The sequence below is a fragment of the Vidua chalybeata genome, chromosome Z, assembly GCF_026979565.1.
Source record: "Vidua chalybeata isolate OUT-0048 chromosome Z, bVidCha1 merged haplotype, whole genome shotgun sequence".
NCBI lineage: Eukaryota > Metazoa > Chordata > Aves > Passeriformes > Viduidae > Vidua > Vidua chalybeata.
Window position 1 is genome coordinate 35,790,352 of NC_071570.1, and position 16,636 is coordinate 35,806,987.

Genomic DNA, 16,636 nt, shown 5'->3' on the forward strand with positions numbered 1-16,636 from the left:
GCCAGGAATACGTATTTGTGACAGTTATGGCACATCCCTTTAGATGTGCACACGTAGAGTCCCTTACTAAATAGTCCTTCCTGGAAAATTCAAGTGCTACCTGCAGGAGCAAGGATGGAAAGGCAATTAGAAACTAAAAAGCAGGGGATTAGGAAAGCCTTTTGTGTTTGAATATAGTCTGGTGCTTTTCATATGACATACAAAAAGCCAGAAATAGAAAAAAAAAAGAAGGAAGTAAATCTTGAAAGGGCTTACTGTGGCTCTGAAAGTTTTTTTACATAAATGCTATAAATACCAGAGCTGTTATCATGAATGTGGGATTAAGACATCTATTTTCTGAATAAAGCAAACAAGGAAAAAAAAAAAAAAAGGAAAAGAAAAGTAGCAAAAATCCCACCCCAAAACAAAGGAGCAAGCAAATTAAAATTTTAAGTCTAGACGGGAAAAGATAGAGGATGCAGTGTAATATGAGGAGAATTATTAGAAAGAAATTGTTTTTCTCACATATAAAAATGCAAGTTCAAATATGGATAGCTCAGGATTGGTTACAGACATTTTAAGTAGGATTAAAAGATCATTTTTTAACAAAATTTAACTTTACCAACAATTTTGTCCACTTCAGATCTAAAACTATATTTAGAAAAATCAAGAAGCTACTGAATGATCATATTTTTAGGGGATTTAAAACACTAATGAAATTTTTAAAATCTTTTTTACATCTTTTATCTTTTCCAGAAAATATTTCAGTTCTCTTAAAGCTATTTGCATTTTTGTATAAATGCATAAAGACAGCCCCAGGAATAAAGCCCAGTATAATTACGCTAAAGTAATTATACTTATATTTATTTCTAACCATTATTGATATCTGTGGTCTGATATTGATATCTGATATCTGCATCCACAAAGAAAATACTCTTTAATATTAATTTAGACAAATTCCTGGTTTACTACATAAAATTAACGAGACCATATTAATCTTGCTCTCTTTGTGTCTTCATTTCAGTATGATTTTTGTAATTAGCATGTGACACACCACAGTGGTAACTAATCTGGAATACCCACAGTATTGCCAGTAACATGTGGCAGGATGACAATGTGAGCTTACTTTTCTGAAGAATTGAAAGAGTAATTATTTCTTGTGCTGAGTTAATGAAAGATATCAGTTCCTGGACAAGAGGGCAAGTTAAAAGTTTTGAGGTAATGTGAACAGAATGTCAGGAAAGGAGTAGTAGAGCAGTGAATGATAGAGAAAATAAGCCAAAATCACACATTGAGAATATCAGGGAAATATTGATTAATGAGTGATACTAGTATACTAGTGATAGTATACTACCCAATCACAGGCTCAGATATTTAGATATGGAAAGGGATCTTGATATTATATTAGATGGTTACAAACTTCTGGAAATTGTGGAAGGCTTTTAACTTCTTCATAGATTTTTAAAGAAAAGGATGATAATATTCTGTGCCTATTATTCTGTATTCGATTACTAATTTGAAAACACTTGGAAACACACCAGTGATAAGCAGTACATTCCTACTAATTTTATTTTTTTTCTTTTTCCCTAAAAGTCTCATGTGTAAGCATAAATCTTGTTAAAGAAAATAGCTTGCTGGTGCAGGAGAAAGTCCCCATTCAAATAGCAGCACTAATGAAAGGCAGCAGTGGAAATTGCTGCCCAAGCAATTTCCTTGTAGCTCGAATTTTCTGTATTTCAAGGTCATTCTAATATAAAAATCTTCTGCAGCTTGCTTGCAATATACATTAGAATGAATGTATTTCTTTTATTAGCAAGGATTATTTGTTATTAGTGTTCCTTAAGCACATTTGTGTGTGAATAAGATTGTGTAGAGGGAGCAGCCTCTGTCCTAGGGGCCACAGTGATGATGTCTGATTCTAATCCACAACGTATGGATAAATTTCTTCACATCGGATCAGAAACCAATGTCAAGCAAGCAAATCACACATCTAAAGGATGTGGGTGAAGAATTGTTACTGCAGAGGGGCAAAATGGCTGTTCAGGGATTAAATTACTCTAACATTTTCATTGTACATTGTTAAATAGTCCCATGCAAAATTACTTTCCTCGTATTTTTGGAATGTATGTTATACACATGGCCTCATCTAATCTTTTGCCACTTTGCAAAGCAAAAGCTAATTTCAATTCCAAAAGAAAGAATAGTCTTCAATTATGTAAGTTAAAGGATAGGTGCTGCAGTTCACAAAGAGGGCATGTACATTATACATTTGCTTAATTGTTCTACAGAGGTGCCAATCCTAATTAGGATTTCATTGGCTTTTTCATTGGAAAAAATTTAGATTCCTTAATCAAGCATGAAATAACTATTAAAAAAGAAATAAAGACTGTTTATATTTGTGAATCAAGTTTTTGCCAAGTTTTAACTCACCTTTCAGCCTGAGAGGGGATTTATCCTTCTCTGCCTCAGTGCCTTATCCTTTTCAGCTGAGACAAGGATGGGGGCTCTGAGGGGCAAAAATCTTATTCTGGTGGATTTGTCCATTTGCACTTTAGACAACTTGTCCATTCTGTGGGTCTTGGATTATTATGTAGTTTAGTACACTACGAGTATGCTGATTCGGGACATTATTTTCTGAAAATTATGCTATTCAAAAATGCTTCTGAAAAAGGGAAGCAAAAGCAAAACAAAACAAAACAAAACAAAACAAAACAAAACAAAAAAACCAAAAAAAAAAAAAAAAAAAAAAAACACCAAAGTACAGGGTAAATGAAGTGAGCTCATCTTAGTCTCCGGGATCCTGGTATCTTTTTCTTCCTACATTTTCTGTTTCCTGATCCCACACGTATTTTTCTAGTTTACCTCTCTCTTCTCTTCATCCCTCATAAGGAATGTTTTGTATTTTATTATCTCCCCAGGTTTTAACTTTGTAAGCATACACAACATTAATATGTTGCTTAGCAATACAACATAGCCAGTTTCTAAAATTTCATAACTTCAGCTCTCCCCAAATGCAGTACTACAGACTAAACACTGTGTACAATTTTCCTGTCTATTGCATGAGCTAAAAATTGCGTTGGTGTATTTTTACAGCTCCTGTATGGCTGGGAATTTAGGAAACATAGGAGAAGTATGAGGGTTTGGCTTCTAAAACTTATATATTCATGTGGATATTAGCATTGCTGCTAAAGGTAGTTTCTGTAATTTATAGATATGCTGTCATGTGAGTAATATTACATTAATTTATATTTGTGTGAGGGTTTTCTGATATGTGAAAAAAATGTTATCTTTATAAAATATGTAGAGCTTAAGTGGACATTCATGTGAATGAATTTGTATTTTGTAGGTACTTTTAGATAGCAAAAATTTGATGTTTTTTTCTAATTCTCCCTTTTTTTTTATCCTGACAGTACAAACAAGTGGAACAGTACATGTCATTCCACAAGTTACCTGCTGAAATGCGCCAGAAGATCCATGATTACTATGAGCATCGCTACCAAGGCAAGATCTTTGATGAAGAAAATATTTTGAATGAGCTCAATGATCCTCTCAGGGAGGTAAGATTAAAGTATTTGAATAGCTCTTCATGCTAGGAAAAAATTTCTTGTCTTTGCTGTTTCTGTGTTGAAATGCTCTTTACCTTCTATAACATTTCATCTTCTTTACCATAGTCAATGGATGACCAGGATAATTAAATTTATATTAGGTTGACACAAAGAAATAGGATCTACGTTATTCAGGACCAGTCTGTCAATCACTGACACAAGAATGTCAAAGGATAAAATCCTGCCAAAGAGTAAAACACCCTATTGTTGACTGAAATTCCTGTTTTTCTGCCACTTTTTAAAACAGAGATCAGCTGGACTAAAATGATCCTAGGTGAAAGTCTTTCTCTACTCTCCCTACTTGTTAGCCATACATCTATACAGATAAAACCACGGAAAGTCACCACAAAGCAACTTTGTTTCATTTTCTAAAGTAGCATCATTGGTAAAGGTGGTCTTTACTTGAGATGAGGAAGTTGGAATATTATATATACAAGGCATTAAAAAATCTCTTTTGTTGAAACTGTAGTCTGTATTCCAGTTTTAGGGCTTATGCTTTACTGTGATGTGTGGAAGCAGTTGGAATTTTCTTTGCTGGTGTGGGACAAGGTAGCATCTTGTGGTAGCAGAAGTAGCTGCTTAATGGGAATATAAATCAGACAGTCTTCTGTTGGATTGTGCTCATGCATGACTTCCTCAAAGATGTTGGCTGATATCTTATACTGAAAGAAGACCAAAAAAAAAAAAAACCAAGAGAAGAAGCAAGCTGAAAAACTCAGAGGGAAGAAAGCATAAACAAGGAAAAGAGAAAGGAAACAAGAAACGTAAGGGTGGAACAGTCTGGTATGTGATGAAATCTGTGTAATTTTCAGTGCTATGAAGTAATGCCTTTTAATATCTTCTGCTTTTGGAGGAGTGGTGCTGATTATGTGTCCATACATATGTGTGTATATATATATATGGCTGTGTATATTTTATATATAACATCCAACAGAGCACAACATGACACCTGTACTTTTGGAAAGATAGATAGATGAAGGTTGGTCAGGGTTTTATTCAAGTTTTGAGGGATAAAGGGAGAATAGAGGTCTGTGGAGGATTTTCTGTACTACTGAATCCTGCACTTTGATGGCAGGAGAAAGATGTCATACAGTCCACTGCCAAAATCAATCAAGTTCCATATTTAAAATAGCCATAAAGAAACAAAGCCTTGCCAAGTCACAGTTTATCCTCATCTCTGTTGTGAAAGTCTCATAGTAGCGTCCCTCCTACAAACTGTCAAGTGGCAATGGTGAGTGCTGCCCAGAATTATTGGCCTTTGCTTAAAGTCAAAATCAGGCCAAACCATGATTGTTCTAACAATTTAATAGCCCAGGACTAAGTTCCAGATCCTGAACCTACTTAATTCCCTCACATAGGTGTAGTCTGAGGCCTTCCGTTATATTTTAAGTTTGTGTTTTAGAATGCAGGTAGAGGGCCCTGGCTTCTGCATTGCCACTCCCTGTTTACACTGTGGCTCCCCTCAGTAGCTTTTGAAATGCCAAGAGGAGAATGTACTACCAGAATCTGCCTTGTGGGACAGGAAAAGTGTGGGAACTATCCCTGGACTACAGTGAGAGTAAAAACATGAATCTTGGCCAGTATGGAGCCTGTGTTTTGTTAAGAGAACAGAAGTATGTACCGACACTGACAGCAGAAACAGTTTCATCTGTTTCTACTTCTAAGGAAAGCATTTCTCTAAAAGTAAAGGCTGGTACCCTTCCATTGCAAAATACTATTTTACTAACAGCAATTTGCAATTGTGGCACCCCTAATACTTGTGTTTTCAGCTTTTCCTGCCTCCCTTTTTCTTTCCTTCCTTCCACCCTCCCTCCCCTCGTCCTGTCCCTTTCCCCTCCTTTTTTTCTAACAGCTTAGAAGCAGAAAGGCAAATGTGGTCAACCATAAAAAAACAAAAAGCACTTCTGGTGAGAGATCAAGCATGTAAAATTTCAAAAATTAATGAGCTCCTAAAACATCAAAGAATAAGAGAATTTCATGGAAGAAGTGGCTTCTGATTTTGCTATGGTTATGTTGTACTTAGCAGGTCTTCTTTAGTCTCTCTATTGTATAAGAAAAAATCAGCTACAATCAGGTTGCACATTGCCTTGCACATTGCTGACAACACAGTGGAGTTCCAGAGAAAGGTCAAAAAAAGAGAAAAAATAATAACTGGCCACTGGCAGTGCCAGAACAGGTTTCTCAATTAATCTGTCCAAATTTTCATGGCAGCTTATTAACTGTGGCCTGAAAACATCACTTAGGTATTTTGCTTAGTTAATAGTTTCAAATTCTGTTTTAGCTACCGCTTCAGCATGTGCAGCTTAGTAGTGCAGGTGGTGTCTTTTTGATGCAAATAATGGATAACAAACTGGAGGCTTTTAAAGGTGGAACATAGTTGTTCATATATTGGGTGGGCTTTACCATCTTACATGCCATTAACTGCACAAGGCTATAATAATAATAGTACAAACACCCTGGCTGCATCATTGAAAATTAAATATTTAGTGCATTTCTTAAGTTTTTAATTAATCCTACATTTGATTATACTTGGAATTTAGAGTAAACATTCAGAGTCTCCATAGGACATACTTCTCTTGATGAAAGTAGTTTCTGATGAAGATATTAAGCTGAAACCATTATTTCTTCACTTGGAGTAAGCAGAGCAAAAGAAACCATACTAACTGCTGAGTAATTATAGCATCATGAAATGTTAAGAAAAAATTGTAGGGTTTTCACTACTTCTTGTTCTCAGCGATTCAAATTTTCTGGATGGGCTGAAATTTTCCACAGCTATGCTTTCTTTAAGAGTGATGACCTTCTTTTTGGTCCATGTTTTAAAATTTTGGGTTTTTTTTACCAAGAAAGTAATTATGCTTGATATAAATATGATCATTTAACCATTAAAAATAGCTAAAATACATACTATTAGCAGCAAAAATCTGGTGTAAAAATAATTCTTACATGATAAATGCTAGTAATAAACCTGTATATGCTTATAGAATCATAGAATCATAGCATATGCTGAGTTGGAAGGGACCCATTAGGGTCATTGAGTCCAACCTCTGGCCCTGCACAGCACCATCCCCAGGAGTCACACCCTGTGCCTGAGAGCATTGTCCAAACAATTTGAATGGGGACTTTCTCCTGCACCAGCAAGCTATTTTCTTTAACAAGATTTATGCTTACACATGAGACTTTTAGGGAAAAGGAAAAAAATAAAATGAGTAGGAATGTACTGCTTATCACTGGTGTGTTTCCAAGTGTTTTCTTGAGCTCTGTCAGGCTGGTGCTGCGACCACTGCCATGGGGAGCTGTTCTAGTGCCCAAGCACCCTCTTGATGAAAAATCTTTTTTCATAGCCAACCTTTTTCTATCCCTCCCCTGACACAACTCCAGGCCATTCCCTCGGGTCCTGTCACTGATTATCACAGAGCAGAGATCTGTGCCTGCCCCTCCTCTTCCCCTCACAAGGGAGTTGTAACTGCAATGAGGTCTCCCCTCAGTCTCCTCCAGGCTGAACAGACCAAGTGCCCTTAGCTACTCCTATTCAGCTTCCCCTCTAGGCCCTTCTCCATCCTTGTTACCCTCCTCTAATAGCTCAATGTCTTTTTTGTACTCTCACCCAAAACAGCACACAGGACTCAAGGTGAGGTCACACCAGTGCAGAGCAGGACAATCATCTGCCTTGACAGCAGAGGTTAAGAGATTCTTTGTAAAAGAGTATGGATGTTAATTTTAATGAGCTTCTGAACATTATGTATGGAATATTCGTAGTAGACTGGATGATTAAAATAATGAAAATCTGAGAAAAGATTTGATGCATGTGTGTGAGTGCCTAGCTTGATTGGATAATAGAAATAGAGTCATGCTTATTGTGGGGAATTAACTAAGACTTCATTAAAAAAAAGGGAAAAAGAAATCCTGAACCTTTTTAAACTGTACAAGGCTCTAAGTGCTTCAAAGTTGAGTAAAGCAACCGGTGGCTGACCTGTATCCTTCAAGGATCATCTAGTATTAAGAAAGAGATTGCATTTGATGATTGGGAACTAAAGCTACATTTATGAGACTGGAAAGCTCTATATTCTCCCCTGTTTAGTTAATTGCACAATTGGGGTGTATTAGTCCACTAGTACTGCAATTAATTAGATACTCGCAGCTCCACACACTCCAACTGAATTAACCATAAATTGCAACATGTTATGTGCATACCTGCTTGTAAGGACACATGCTTTCTGACAAAAGTAAAGGATAAGGGTCTCTTTTCATTAAATTCAGAAATTTCACTTGAACTGAAAGCAAGACAGACTTATCTGATAATAAGTGTCCAGTCTTCTAAAGAACAGGATAATCAATAGACTCCTGGCAGTTACAATTTTGGTAGACTTGAAATTTTCTTAGATGGCATGCAGCATTGGATTCTTCCAACCTATCTGTCACTCTATACAAGTTCTGCAGCAAGTCTAAGATAATAATCAGGCTCTCTCTGCACACACCACCCACACACACATGCTCTCATGGTAAAGAAACCTAGCTGAATGGCTTAGAAAAAAGACTGCATTTTCTAACAGCAGTTGATATGTGAAATAAATTCGTTCTTTAATAGCATTTGCAATTAAATGTCTCTCTTCCTAACTTCCTGACGTAGTGATTAGAAACAATAAACATGTTGTCCTTATATAAATATCATCTCTAGCTCTTCAGCAGGCAGAGCTATTAAACTTCACATTTTTAACTTGTAATTCTTACCACGTACAAGGCTTGAATATCCTCTGGCCTCAGAAGGCCTTAAAAGTGGTCTTCATAACTGTCATGACATGAAATGGAGACACTACAGACAAGAAGTTAAAAAAAAAAAACAAACACAGCAAAAGCCACATGCACCTAAGAGAAATATATTCCAAAAGAACACCTGAATTATAAAAAGTTGAAATGCATATACATTGCTAGTTCCATATTGTAACTGAGTATAAGTCAAAGTGACTCACCTCTGGCCTTTGTTTAAGCCATCAGTCTTGCCAGCAGTGGCTGTGGGTTCATGCCCATGGAAGAACAAGAACAGGGAAAGTATGGCGTGTCCCTTAATGACTTTCCTAGACCCACGGTATTTTCAGGTGGAGGGGTACTCTGAGACTGATGCGATTTGAGTACTGGGTAATCCTTAAAACACATCTCTTCCAATTACTTATTTGCATTCCTTATTCAAAGTACTCTGCAACTACACCATCCTTTGTCAAAGAGCACAGATCTCACTCCCCCTGCATAAGAAACCACCACCTTATTTTGGGATTGAAAACAGCTTCAAATGTTTTTTAGTTTTGATGACCATTAATTCTTGTAGCAAAAATTATATGGTACAGTCAATTTTTACTGACTCTTTGCATGCCAGTCACGGTTTTATAGTTATAGGATAACATCCTTAAACTGTATTTTTTTAATGTTAATTAAAAAATCTTTTTCCTTGCATGGAAGCTGGATCATTCTTCTTGCCATTTGCATTTTTTTTTCCCCTGGGTCTACTATAGCTTTTTAGAGGTGAAAGTACCAGGTCTGCAGCAAGAATATTGATGCTATAACCATGCAAATAATTCCAAATGTTGATTTGCTTTTTAATCACTGCCAAGCCTTGAGTTTACTTTTTCTTTTAAACTGTAATGGTAAAACTAACTGTAAGATGTAACGAATATGTTATTTCATCTATTTATTTAGGTGTATCACTTAATATTGCTCCCCAGCAGTAACTTCCAACCAGAGCATAAGAAGCTTCTTAAAGTTTTTTTTAACAAGCTTCTCCACCTTTACATGCTTTACATGGTGCTGTTTCTGGAACTGAGCAGACCTTTGTGAAATCCTTGACCTTTGTTATTCCCATAGGGATAGTGAATGTACGTACATTATGGTACCTATGACAGCTGAATGAGTCAGGTGTAAGGTTCGAGAAGCCTCTTAGTGCTGCATCAGGAGTGGCATTTTGTGACAGTTCTTGTAAGAAAAGTACTCTCACAATAAAGTGAAGGAAAGCTTCCATTACTGAATTTATAATTTATATTGTATCTGAGTGAGAAATGGACCCCAACCAGATGGTTTGGTACTTGTAAACAAATCAGGTATTTTTGTAGAGAAATATTTTGTGTGTTTAAAGTCAGTTTTAAAATTAGCAATTTGGTAACCTTGGTGTTCTTTCTTAATTGTTGACCTTCTCCTTTTCCCTATTAAAATTTATCTCCCTTTATAATATCTTTCTTTTTATTTAGTAATTATCTTTAGAAATCACTAAGCAATGTATTCTTATTTAGACTATACTATAGTCCTGTGCACAAACGATGAAGCATCTCCAGAGTAATAATATAAGGCCAAAATAGGGTGTGATTGGATTACAGAATGCTTTGATCCTTTTTAATAGTGTAGTAATTATGATTATGGGCTATGGACTTTCAAACATTAAAATAATGGTAGAAAATCTTGTTGTTTTTTTATTAAAACACAGTAAAGTATCATAGAAATATTTGTATTTGGAGAATTGGATTCCATAACAACTTATGTCCATAAATTTATCTCATAAAAGACAAGTAACTAGTTCACTGCAATCCACTGTACTTTTCTGCATTTTAATATGCAGTGATCCTTAGTATGAAGCTTAAAGAAAGGAACTAAGAAAAATGTATCCTTATTATAGACGTGGTCACATTAGAAGTCAACTAAATATATCCTTATCTTTAACTAGTGAATTAAAGGGTTTTTTTGTTTGTTTCTTTTTCTTTGTTTTTCTCAGAGGCAGAGATAAAGTGTAACTGTAGTTCATATTCTGGAGTACTGAATCATGAGTGAATTATGCAGCATGTCAGTCTTGCAGAATAAATGCTGATATACCACAGGTATTTATTTGGCTAATGCTGAAAAAGAAAATTGGTGGTTTTCAAATATCTGTGTAAATTGTGTCTAAATTGCAGTCCAAGTATACAAGACTAAAAGAAAAGTTCTTAGCACGAACTATAATGAAATTGAAAATAGTAGCAAATGGCCATTTTAATGGAAATGGGAAATGGGCAGACAATCGCCAGGTGACTGGATTATTGTGTTTTAAAATTATTTCCCTCCACAGGTGTGACATGGTAACAAATGATGTGCACACTCAAGGTTGTTTTCCAGGGACCTAAGACAATGTGGTTTGATTTGCTGAGCTCTGGGGAGTGTGTTGCCTTTTGATGTATGCACATTCACAGTGTACATGCTGTGGCAAAATTGTCAACCACTTCCATTGCTGTTCCACATGTTCAGGAAACTTTGATCACAGTCCTATCTGTGCTTGACATGCTTTATTAGCAAATGTATCCTGAGCTGAGACATGCTTTGACAAGTCCCAGATCTAACTGCTTCCAACAGTACAGATAATACACCAGTACTTCTCAGTAGTTACGATTTTGAATAGTCATGTTACTGCACCTACAAGATTCCTTTGTTGTAATTGTTAAAAAAATATTTCAGACATGACAGTTCTTTCATGAGCAAATATACTAATCCAAATAAATGCCCAATTCTTAGTGCAGTAGTTATCTTTCATATAAAGCAAGGCGAGTTATTTGATAAAAGTTTCAAACTATTTAGATGCAAACTGGATGCTGTGAGAGAGGTAAAATCCTGTTACAGAAAAGTAAATCCAGTCTGTGCATGCTTCTGTTGGAAGTGCTGTTCAGGCATCTGAAGAGCAGAATCAGAAAGGTTTTTGTGGGCACCAGATCCAGGGCAATGAGAGAATAGTAGCTGTCCTGCAGAGACTAAATTCACCCACTGCCTTGTTCTGCCCAAGATCGTGTTTCTAAGTGTCTTTCATATCAGTTTTTAACAGACCAAAGAATTGCTCAGCTGCTTGATACCGAGGTGGTGCTTGGGGAAGGAGTCAGGCACTTTTTTTTAATCTCCATGTAGTTTCTGGTGAAAGCCAAGAGAAGTTGCTCTAAATCGGTGCCTACCATAACATGTTCATTTCTATCAGATCTGAATATGCTGTTGCAATTAGAGATAGCATTGCTGATTTTTAGGAGATTCAAAATACTAATAGTAACATATTTCAGATAATTCCTGAGTTAGTTCTTCTTATGTAAACACATTCTTTTAATACCATGTTTGCTTTGGCTTGATAGGTGTCCTTTTTGGTAGGATGTGGAAAATTTTGGTTTATTTAGCTAAAACCTAATGATCTTTGGCCCTAATCCCTGAATTGTGACTATGAATCCATTACAGTAAAACAGCAGAATTTAAAATTTGTTCCTCTGAACTCTTTGGAGAATAACTGAAGATAAATGAAAAATAAGTAAATTAAAATTCTTGATGCAGAGCTGGAAATTACATTGATTCTCTTAAGTCAAGATTAGGAGATGCAGGATATGGCACCTTGGTACTCCATTTCTTCTTCATCGACTTCTGCAATAAAAAGTCATAGTATTCCATAATGAAAGCATGGGAAGGGGAAGGGAGAAAGCAGAGGTCAGGATGCAGCCAGGACTCCAGTAGGAAACATATTTCAAACAAGACAGGGATGCACAGTATAGACATGCTCACATGTCTGTAAATCCCATTAATGGAGGTGGGTGAAAGTGAACATCTTTTCCTTGAGTTTCCATTGTGGAATTTAAATTCAGAAAGCAGGCTAGAGGCTTTTGAAGCACATTTGTTTGGAACCAGTAAAAATGCTGTGTGGGGCATGTAATACAAAAGGTTCTGTGTTGAGGGGGCACCCTTTTAATGTGCCAGTGTCCATGAAAGTCACCAGAAATAAAGATTAGAGTTGTGACTCACCTCTAGCAAGAGGAAATAAATACACCATGAACTGTTTGATGCAGAAGCAAAAGCATGTGCCTATTTTTATGCACTCAGTTGCACATTATGGTAGTAACAGCATACAGAAGGGTACACAGCACTTCCCATGCATAAATCAGTAGTTGCTTTTAAAAGCATGTGATCTCAAAGGCAAAGACAGGGAGAGCAAAAAACAACAGAGCACCAGATCTGTTCTGAAGGCACATTTATGAATTTAATTTCCTGTTGATACACCAATGATTTAGGAAGGTTAACCTAGTTAAAGCTGTGGGAGATAATCCAAGTTAAATTTTGTACCTCAAGGTAATGCGAAATCATTGTTTTACTTCCATCCTAGTGCTACTTGAGCAAAAAAAGTTGTACATTACTTTGAAAGCTGCACAAAACTCTGCCTAATCTGTACTTTTGTATTGTAACTGTTATCTAGAAGTTGCAATAAGCAAATGCTTAAAATATTTTCTCCAGAAATTTTACTGTGGGTAAGTCAAATTTGAAATACTGAAATTTTTTTGGTACATGAAAAATCTGGAGTCTCCTTTACAGCTCTGAAAAAAATCTTTTGAAAATCTAATATCTTTTGATGAATAATTTTTATGTAAGGGATTAAATGGAAATGGAAATTGAACTAAAATTTTGAAATTATTACAAATAGACAGATAATGAAATATAGCATAGATATGGATGCACAAGGTGTTGAATTACACTTGTTTCATTTAAAGATAAGTGTCTAACACTGAAAGAACTTAATATGTGATACTTCTAGTGATTAATGAGAGTCTTAGAGATGAGTGAAATTAAAAGCTGGAGTAAAATGTGGTGTCTGACACTGTGAGTACAGGTACAGACTTCCTGGTAGCTCCTGGACTGAGTTCAAGGCAATATTTTTATCTGTCCCCACCGCCTCTTTCACAATACCTTGGCACAGTGCTGGCTCAGTAGTAGCACTGGATCCTAAGCCAGCTTTGGTAGTAGTACAGTACTGACAGGCAAGGAGGTCCCTGAAAAGGATTTTAATCTCCTAGCTTGTTCTGTGAGTCCATGTTAATTTTCTTCTCAATAAATCCATTTTTCTTTTCCCTCACTTGTGAAAAGCAAAAAAAAAATTCCATGCTTGGTTGAAAGGATACAAATGAGGTGCCCTAAAACATCAACTGTTACAAGTTTATGAACTGATCATTGCATGTTTGTGCACTCACTGAAGCAATGGGATGATTGCTACATGACTAAAATATTCTGTGGATAAAATGAACACCTGTGTGGTAAACATATCAATTTATAGAAAAACCACATTCTTTGTAATTAGCAGTTTTCACTTTAGCCTGCAGGGCCATCATTAGATCACTGTGCAACTGAAAACTATTATTTTTGTGATCTCATGATTATCCCCTACATGTATTAAAAAATTAGGTTTACTTCATAGTGAGGATTTTTTTTTTTTACTAAATTGAAAATCAGGAAGCAACAACGTACCTGTGTCTATTAAAAAAAAAGTAAGAAAAGAGCAGAATTATTGACCAACATTTGAAAAATTTGCATTATGCTATGGGAGTTGTAAGAGATTTTTTGGGAAATGCAGGTAATACAGATACCCACAGTCCCCAAAACAAAAATCCAGAAATTCAATGTACCAATCATTGCCACACATTGAACAAACACTTGTGTATTTATGAAAATACAAGTTTTCATGAAGAGTAGAAAGTCTCCCACCCTGCAGGGCTGGAAATTAAATAGTTCATGCTTTTTAACACCCACTACTTAAAGGAAGAGAAATGATGTCAGTATTGTGTGTGGACAGCTTAATTTACATAACAGACCTTGAAGGGAATTAAGAGGCAAAGACATCTGTAGAGAAGCAGAAATTGAGTGTATGTAGCTTGCTTTGTCATTCTCTAACACCAGATATGTTCTCCATAATATTGATACTTACAGCAATGGGACAAACTTAGAATGTGAGAAAGAGGTTAATACCCTTCCTGAGCCATTATTTAAAGTTCATGGCTGGCCTATTTTTAGGCCACCATGTGAGAAGATGTTCGCTGAAAATAGACACAGATCATGTGTCCTTGCAGAATATAGAACATCAGGACATTTCATTTCCAAAGAACATAATTGGGACTTGGAGCAGAATCTTCTTTCCTCTCACCTCTTTGCTTGGAGATTATAACTTGGGTTATACAAGCACATACCCTTACATGAGTTGTATCAACCTGTTAATAAGATAACTAAATCTAATTTGAAATATAGTTCTAATGGGACACATTAATTAGTTACACTTTGACTTTTTTTTTCATTTAATGTACGGACAAAGAGGTATGTCCAGTACACATATAAATACATGTGTGGGAGAGCATATATATGCATATGTATATATATGTATGTACATGTCTGTGTGTATATATATATATATATATGTATGTATATGTATATATATTATATATACATACATATCCATATACACCTATATACATATATTCTGACACACACATGCAAACACATGTCCGGGATGTCTGTGTGAGAAGAATGCTGTGTAAAACTCTGTTGATATCTTTGCAAAGTACAAAGTGCATATATTGCATTAGGTACTCTGATATGGTCTCTCTTTTTCTGCTGTTGCCATGAACTTATTTCCTATGCCACCAGACTATATTTATAATATATTACCTTGAAATGAATTGTAGTTACAAGAGGTTTAGGAGTCCTCCTATGATATAAAATCAATATAGATAAATTTATTCATAAAAGTAGAGATTAAGATATAGTCTAAAGATAATTTGAAGAACATTCTGAGTAAATTATAGGAATATATTTCTTATGGAAATAAACTTCAGCCTATGTTTAATTCACTAAGTGAGCAATTAAATTATATCTATAATTTAATTAAATGCTACTAATAGTTAAATAAATTTGAAACTTTGGGCAAGCAAATGAACTGAAATTGTTTTGAAAAAGAATATTAAAATTATGTAAAGAACTGCATCCCTTGGCTGCCTGGGCTCACGCACAGAAGCTAATGGCAGTTCCTGAGTGCCCTGCTGTCATCCAACCCCTTTGCTTTTAGTGCTTGTCCAATCCTGGAGTGAAAGCACAAGCACAAGTATTTAAGGCCTCAGTGATGGCATTCAGAGAGCAAAACAGAGCAACAGTGGTAAATGTAGACAGCAGAAGGCTGTAGATATCTCCTCTGGTTTCTTGTTTATTATTAACATAGCTGCTTCTTCTCTATGTTCTATAGAATAAGAGTTTTCAAACATAAAAATGTTGAGGATCCTGTTGCATCCTTGATCTGTCAAGTCTTGAGTGTGATTTTGCTCCTAGTTATAAAGTGACTCTGTTACTCCAATGCCATGCCATTATTTAGTGTGTCTGTCTACTGGAGGTTTAAGTCTGATGCATTACTTTTACTCTAGCTGTTATTACTAATACACATTGACTCGTCTCCTCCTGTCAGATTGCCTTCTCTTTGCTCCACATGATCTGCTAGTGAGGCTGTTTTTGCTGTCACCATTTGTCCTCCTCAATTTTTTTCCACTCTTTACAGTTCCCTTGCCATTTATTCATCTCTTTTCCCTGCAGCTACCAATATTAGCCAAAGTGGTACTCTCAAGCAAATTCTGTCTTGAGGTCTGTCTGGCTGACACCCTGCTTAATTATTCCCAGAAAATTCGTCTCCATTTTTATGACCTGCTGATAACTTTTCTGGAGCCAGCTTTCTGTGTCTCACCCTTACAAATGAGCATTATCCTCATGTTTCACTGTAAACCAGGGCTCTAAAGTCATCTCTTTCAGTATTTTTCTACTTCTGAATGCTTGGGCTCTGGTGTGGCCTGAATGTGGGTCATGGCCTTCTTACATCTATATTGAAAGTTGCTACTCACAACATAAGATCACTGAGCCTTTGCACCTGATACTACTCCAGCATCCTTGCCAGTAGTTTCCTTTAGAAGGTAAATTCAAATGGCATTACAATTCACTTGCCCCAGTTCACATTGCAAAGCAGTGACAAAGGCTGAGTTCAGAATTAGAAAGGGATTGTGCATCATCCTTATTTTTCTTTTTATATCCTTCTGTTATATATAGATGTGTACCTCTGTAGCTGACACTGTAAATATTCTAGCACATATACTACAGGCATTCAGGGTCCTGCCACACATTTACCTAAGAAATCCAAATAATTCTCATTCATTATAAAATCTTTTTTTCCACTTTAAAATGTGAAATATACATGGTCTAACAATGTCTAAATTTTGTGTGTTAGG

The 16,636-nt window shown here is 35.9% G+C and overlaps 1 protein-coding gene across 1 annotated transcript in view; it reads left to right on the plus strand.

Moving 5' to 3' along the window:
- HCN1 (hyperpolarization activated cyclic nucleotide gated potassium channel 1) overlaps window positions 1-16,636 on the plus strand; it is a 193,712-nt gene that overhangs the window by 147,032 nt on the left and 30,044 nt on the right. The window contains exon 5 of the mRNA XM_053932652.1: window positions 3,390-3,536. Coding sequence (XP_053788627.1) covers window positions 3,390-3,536 — 147 coding nt within the window. The remainder of the gene's footprint in view (window positions 1-3,389; window positions 3,537-16,636) is intronic.